We start from the raw sequence: 6,942 nt of genomic DNA, 5'->3' as shown, positions 1-6,942 counted from the left end.
CGTGTGCCCCCTCCTTGCATGCTTCCTGTGTTTCTTTCTGCCTCTTTTCCTCATCTCCACTCACTAGAGCCATCCCTCTTCATTGTCCTGATGCATTCCAGGAACACGCCCCAAATTCCTCACTGCTGAGAGTAACTTGCCAAGACATCCCTGTGCCTGCTGTTACAGTGGGTCTAGAATTTCCAGAGCTGTGCCAGTTCTGGCTCCTGGTGCCTGGTAGGCTCCAACCCAGGCACAGTGTAGCCCCACACCTCCTCACGGACCCGCCTTCTATGAGTGGATAGTGGGCCACTTGAGACATCCTTGGCTTCCACACATGGAAAATAGTGGTGGACATTCACTGCCTAAAGTCAGCTGCAGTTACCTCAGGATAACTCCTCTGAGAAGCTGGCCTGGAGACATTTCATTTTATACCCGTTTTAATTCACAGAGACAGCTGCAGGACCAGCGAGAGGGCACTGGGCCAGCAATCTAGAGACTTGGATTTGGTCTGCCATTCACTGTCCTCTTTGAGCATCATTTTCCCTACCTGTAAAATGACGGGCTTGGATTAGGTTATCATAAATGGTCCCATCCATTTCTTACAAACATATGTATGTGTATATATATATATATACACATACATATGTTTGTAAGAAATGGATGGGACCATTTATGATAACCTAATCCAAGCCCGTCATTTTACAGGTAGGGAAAATGATGCTCAAAGAGGACAGTGAATGGCAGACCAAATCCAAGTCTCTAGATTGCTGGCCCAGTGCCCTCTCGCTGGTCCTGCAGCTGTCTCTGTGAATTAAAACGGGTATAAAATGAAATGTCTCCAGGCCAGCTTCTCAGAGGAGTTATCCTGAGGTAACTGCAGCTGACTTTAGGCAGTGAATGTCCACCACTATTTTCCATGTGTGGAAGCCAAGGATGTCTCAAGTGGCCCACTATCCACTCATAGAAGGCGGGTCCGTGAGGAGGTGTGGGGCTACACTGTGCCTGGGTTGGAGCCTACCAGGCACCAGGAGCCAGAACTGGCACAGCTCTGGAAATTCTAGACCCACTGTAACAGCAGGCACAGGGATGTCTTGGCAAGTTACTCTCAGCAGTGAGGAATTTGGGGCGTGTTCCTGGAATGCATCAGGACAATGAAGAGGGATGGCTCTAGTGAGTGGAGATGAGGAAAAGAGGCAGAAAGAAACACAGGAAGCATGCAAGGAGGGGGCACACGGATCACACAGGGTGCTAATGTGTAAGCGCCGTGCAGGCAAAGCTTGGCTGGTAGTTAGAGAAGAAAGGCTTACTTCAGTAGTTTGATATTACACATAATCAGCTCCTTCCAGTTAACAAAAATCATAGCAACCTCTTTTTCTGTCAGCAGCTCAGATTCCATCAGGGGTTTCTGAAAGATCTACAGATGCAGAAAACGAAGCAGTTCAGAAAGCAAACAGTTAGCTTAAAACTCAAACACGCACACACATCCATCTGTTCAGAGCAACAGAAAAGACCAAGGAGTCTGTGATTTTGCTGGGAGGCCTACAAACTGAAAACTTCCCAAAGATTCTGTAGAGATTCTGAAACAGGCATCCCCTCTTCTGCCAGGAGGGGGCCTCCAAAAGGGTCTCCAAGGTTTCAAAAGGAAGCCAGTTGAATTCATAGAGGATAGCTGTTAAATCTACCTGTCCACAGCTAGGAAGCCTGTGCAAGGTATGTGGCAGTTCATTCTCCTCTCAGCCTTGTGGCACAGATGAGCCTCAGGCATTTAGGGAGAGAAACCCCTGGCAGTAGGGAGCGGCACTTCCAAGCATGCACCTCCTCAGTGACTGGGGTCTTGGGTAGACCCAGCCCATTACAAGGGGTGAGCACACCTCCTTTCCATGAAATCAGCAACCCCTTCCAGAGCCCTGTATGGGTGTGTCATCACAGATCTAGGTGGAACTTCATGTGAATGAGCCCCCTTCCTCCAAGGAGGTCACTTCTAACATTAGAGGCAGGGGGTTTTCCAGAAGGTTCTTTAGGTATGAGGACCTTTGAAACAAATCTTGGTCAGGATGAGTGTGATCCCTAAAGCCATTAAGCTGATGCTGGACTTGGTTTATAATAGGGTCACCATGCACGGTTGTGCCTTTTGTACACTACACAAAATGTGTCATATGTAAAGGGGTAACACTCACAGCCTAGACACCCAAGACTGTATATTTTATGACTGCCTAGTGCTTGAGAAAGGGGTGCCTTTTTAAATCTGCATCAATGTGTGAATGGTGGCCTTGTGGGCCACCAGCTAATCATTCTCTACTCATGAAACAGCGGAGAGCCCAGCCCATGTCTGACTGTTAAGAATATCAGAAGACATCGTTGCACAACATTGGTGGTGGGGTTGGGGGGAGTTCCATGCTATTACAGTACTTTTCAAGTTGTAGGATGACACTAAGGTCTGGCTTTGACACTTTTGCTTCCCAATGTGGCAGCTTTCCATGTGGAATGTGGAAAAAGGCTTCCTGAGAAACAGCAGCAGCTAACCCTGTAACCCACTGTCCAGGGTCACGGAGGCCCTTCAACCACTACCTGGGAAGACAGACAAGATGAGGTATCAACCAGGTCAAGGGGTCTTGGAAGAAACACCGCCATTCTTGGCATCATTCTGTGGTTTTTCTTAGGGGTAACATGTAGCCCTAGGAATAGTGAAATTTTAACTGGATGGTCACCATTCTCAAATGTCAGTTATTGAGGGCCCGAGAGAGATGATGTAACTTGCTTGATAGCATTAACTCACAGGTGGCTGAACTATAATTTCTCTGACTAGAATATGGGCACCAAATTCACAGTCCCACACATCACTTTTCATAATATTCCTCAAGGGCTCATTTACCTCTTGGTATGAATGGCCTCTGCCCCTCTGCAGGTGTGACTCAGACAGAGATGACCAAGGATGAGAACTGAACCATCTTCTCTTGGATAAAAATCTTCAATGTAATTTAATGTCCAGACACTCCCCAACACCAGAAAGTTTCTCAGGCTCAGAATAAGAAACAGGACTCCTTTGCGAAGGAGTCCCATACCTCTCCCTACCCCCCCCCCCCCAGTCAGTATCCCCCAGTGTCACCCACGACTGCCTTCACCTCTGTGACCAGCTGCAGGTCATTGACGTAGTTCTCCTCTGTGACAATGAGTTCATGGATGTATCCTTGTCGCTTTCGTTCAGTTGGGGTCAACATATCCAAGAGATGTAAGTCTGAACACCCTGGAAAACACAACCATTGGGGACAATTTAGTCCAAATCTGGGAAGCTCATACAGATAGATGCCCAGTGAATCTCCCCGGGCCTCAGGGCTGCTGGGCTTACCGGCCTATGGCCTCACAGTTGGACAGGACACTCCTGCTTCATCAAGAGCACCACAGTGAGGTTAAGTGAGAAGACTTACTAAACAATTGGCCAACATTTCTTAAGGGTTCATGCCACGCCAGGCATTGCGCTTAGTGAATGCTCACAGAATGAATACTAACGTTATCCCTGTTTTACAGACAAGGAGACTGAGGTTTCATGAGAGGGTGAATCACCCATGTTCTCTCAGCTATGGAGTGCTGAAGCCAAGTTGAACCTAGTCTGACTCCAGAAACCAGGTGCTACATCATTATTGTTGACTATCCTGAGATTGATTCTATTTTTGAATAATTTATTTTATCTTGTTATATTGCTGTTGGAAAAGCCTTGATGGCACAGTGGTTAAGTGTTCAGCTGTTAACCAAAAGTCAGTGGTTCAAACATACCAGTCACTCTACAGGAGAAATATCTGCTCGTCAGCTTCTGTAAAGACTAGAGCTTTAAAAACCCCATGGGACAGTTCTATTTTGTCCTATTGGGTCGCTATGAGTCAGAATCATCTCGATAGCAATGGATTTGGTATTTTATTGTTGAGAACATACCCAGCGGAAGCTATACCAATCTAACCATTGCTTCATGTACAATTCAGTGATTCTGGTTACATTCTTCCACTTGTACAACCACTCTTAGAATCCTTTTCCAAATTGTTTCTCCCCCATTAACATAAATTCATCACCCTATCTAACCTTTTGTTGTAAATTTGAGTTGTTGTAAATAGATAATAGGTTGGAATCCTGGTGTGGCATTGTGGGTTAATGCGCTACACTGCAAAGTCAGTTTGAACCGCAAGGTCGGTGGTTCAAGTTCACCAGCCACTCCTCGGAAACCCTAAATAGGATTTTGACGAGTCCTAAATGGACTCGATGGCACTTAACAACAACAACAGATGATAGGTTACACATTGGGCTACTAATCATAAGGTCAGAAGTTCAAATCCACCAGCTGTTCCACAGGAGAAACAGGAAGGTTTTTGCTCTCGTAAAGATTTACAGCCTCAGAAACGCTACAGAGGATCGCTATGCATCAGAATCGACTCAGTTACAGTGGGTTTGTTTTTGTTTGTTTGCTTTATATCTTTTAAGAGCACAATGCTCAAGGCAGACATTCTTTATTGTTGTTGTCATTGTTATTTTTAAGTGCCACCAATTCAGTTCTGACTCAGAGCAACCCTGTATAGGGTTTCTGAGGAACAACTGGTGGGTTTGAACTGCCAATCTTGTGGTTCACAGTCCAATGCTGATCCTACAGTGCCACACCAGCAGTCCATTTGTTCGGCTTTAAGAAGGTTTCAGAGGATAATTTTTGGTTTAAGCTTTAAATATTATCTCAGGGCAATGGTTTTAGGAGTTCATCCAGCCTCCATGGTTAAAAGTTTGGACTCTATGAGAGTTCCCAGAGTTTTTTGTTGTTGTTTTTTTATTGTGAATTGAGCGATAGTTTTTATTGTGAATTGCGTGATAGTTTAAATGGGAGAACATCAGTTTTATACTCATTGTTTGAATGCAATGATTACAATCTCCTCTGTGCATCATCATTCAACAGGACTCGCTTCTATTCCCTCTGTTTTTTGGGGTGGTGGTGGTAGACACTCAGGAATATATAACTATTTAAACAACCAAAGGGCACATTCTGCAAGCTGGCCTCCTGGCTACAAGCACACAACCTTTCTCTTTCCATGAATCTAGAGTCCTCAGCTGCTCCCTCTCTCCATGTCATCATCTCTACTTTCATCTCTGATGTTGCTGCTTCTCTGGATAAGGTCCCACATTCCGCTCATGATCTTCTCCCTTGATGGTCCTAAGGTCCTCTGTTCCTGGACTGTAAGATGAACTACTCTCCCTTTTTGTTACAAAACTTCTACCTTTACAGTTATGACAGTAGCAATTAGTCATGATAATAATTACTCATTATTGAATCATAGGAATCTTATCCCTATCTCCTTTCACCAGACCTGTCTAGATAAGATAAAAACCATTCCGTGGGGATTCTACCTTCCCCCAGCACTCTGAAACTAAACTCCCTCTTGAAAACCTGTAAGCCAGTCACTTCATGCCTATATAGTCCCCTCATTTTAGGTAGCCAATGTCTAAGTTGACCATCCCTGTTACCATGTATACAGAGGGGATAGGATTTATACTTGATGTGAAGACTCCTCCCCTCTTAGTTGGTATTTTGAGATACTACATCCATGAGTATAGGTCAAATTCATCAAATTGTAGCAATTAACACTTGCTTCCTTTATCAAAAATTTTTTTTTATCTTCCCCTAATCGAGTTCTGATTACCAAGCCATCAAGGCTAGGTCGAATGGGTCCTATCTACAAGTTTGGGCGTTCTTGTGTGTCTTCCCTCACTTCACATCAGTTGGATGCTTCACTCTCAGCTCTAGCCTTCCATGGCTATGTCCTTGTCCATGGGCTCTTCCCTGAGGTATTTATAGAATGAGATAACTGTGGTAGATGCAGGGTACCTCCCAACTATGTTGAACAAACTCTCCAGGCCACTGTTTCACTCCTGTGTACCAGAGAAACAAGACTGCAGACAGACAGGGGATACTCTCCACCTGCAGACTGCCTGGCATGGAACCACCTCCTTGGCCACAGGTACCAGGATCCTTGGCTACCCTGAAATGGATCTCTCTGATGCTGAGCTGAGATGTTATAGGCACAGGAGTTGGTGCCCATCCTTGACACAGCTTGCTTTGTGTGCTATTTGAGGTTTTTTTTACTTTGGATGTCCTTCTGGATATCCAAATCTTTGGATTTACAGTCTCGGAAACCCTGTGCAAAGTCACTGTGAGTTGGAACTGACTCCATGGCACATAACAACAACAACAAAGTGTGAGCCCTGGCATTTGGCGCTATAGGATAAGCAAATGGCAAGGTCTCAAGGTCAGTGAGTCAAGCTCCTCTCAGAAACACTGGATGGCACTAACAATCACAACAACATCATTTGAGAAAGGGAGCACTGGTGGTCCTGGGGTGGAATTCTTGCCTTCCAGCACTAGACCTGGGTTTGATTCCCAATCAATGCACAACCTGTCTGTCATGGAGGCTTCCATGCTCCTAATAATGCTGAACAGGTCTCAGTAGAGCTTTCAGCTAAGACAAACTAGGATGAAAAATCTGGCAATCCACTTCCAAAATTCACAACGGTCTATCTGGAACTGATTATGGGGAGGAGGCAGGTTGGGTAGCATTTCATTTTTTTGGTGTATGAACACAGAACTTGACCACAGCCAGCAATAATAATGTTTAAGAAGCATGCTATGGGCTATTAGGAGTTTTTCATGAAGCTATGTAGACATATGACTTATAATGACATTAAAGAATTCTACCAACTTCTTTTGGTGTGGCATTATATAGGATAAGCACTGGATTGTAAATCACAAAGCTAGCAGTTCAAACTTACTAGCTGCTCCTCATAAACCCTATACAGAGTCACTATGAGTCAGAATAGCACTTAACAAAAATACCCAACTTCTTTAGTCTGAACTTGATCAAACATGCAACCAAAATACATTGGTAATTAATGGTGATTAGAATACAAAAGTTGGAGGCAAAGAGGAAGAATCAG

General features: G+C 44.7%; 1 protein-coding gene across 1 annotated transcript in view; it reads right to left on the bottom strand.

Moving 5' to 3' along the window:
• ITSN1 (intersectin 1 (SH3 domain protein)) overlaps positions 1–6,942 on the bottom strand; it is a 352,172-nt gene that overhangs the window by 69,223 nt on the left and 276,007 nt on the right. Inside the window, exons 30-31 of the mRNA XM_006862548.1 lie at positions 3,105–3,226; positions 1,290–1,396 (exon numbers count right to left, since the gene is read on the bottom strand). Coding sequence (XP_006862610.1) covers positions 1,290–1,396; positions 3,105–3,226 — 229 coding nt within the window. The remainder of the gene's footprint in view (positions 1–1,289; positions 1,397–3,104; positions 3,227–6,942) is intronic.

Source organism: Chrysochloris asiatica, unplaced genomic scaffold (genome assembly GCF_000296735.1).
Source record: "Chrysochloris asiatica unplaced genomic scaffold, ChrAsi1.0 scaffold00049, whole genome shotgun sequence".
NCBI classification, from domain to species: Eukaryota; Metazoa; Chordata; class Mammalia; order Afrosoricida; family Chrysochloridae; genus Chrysochloris; species Chrysochloris asiatica.
Note: the sequence above shows the minus strand (reverse complement) of the source record. Positions and strands in the feature narration are given on the sequence as shown.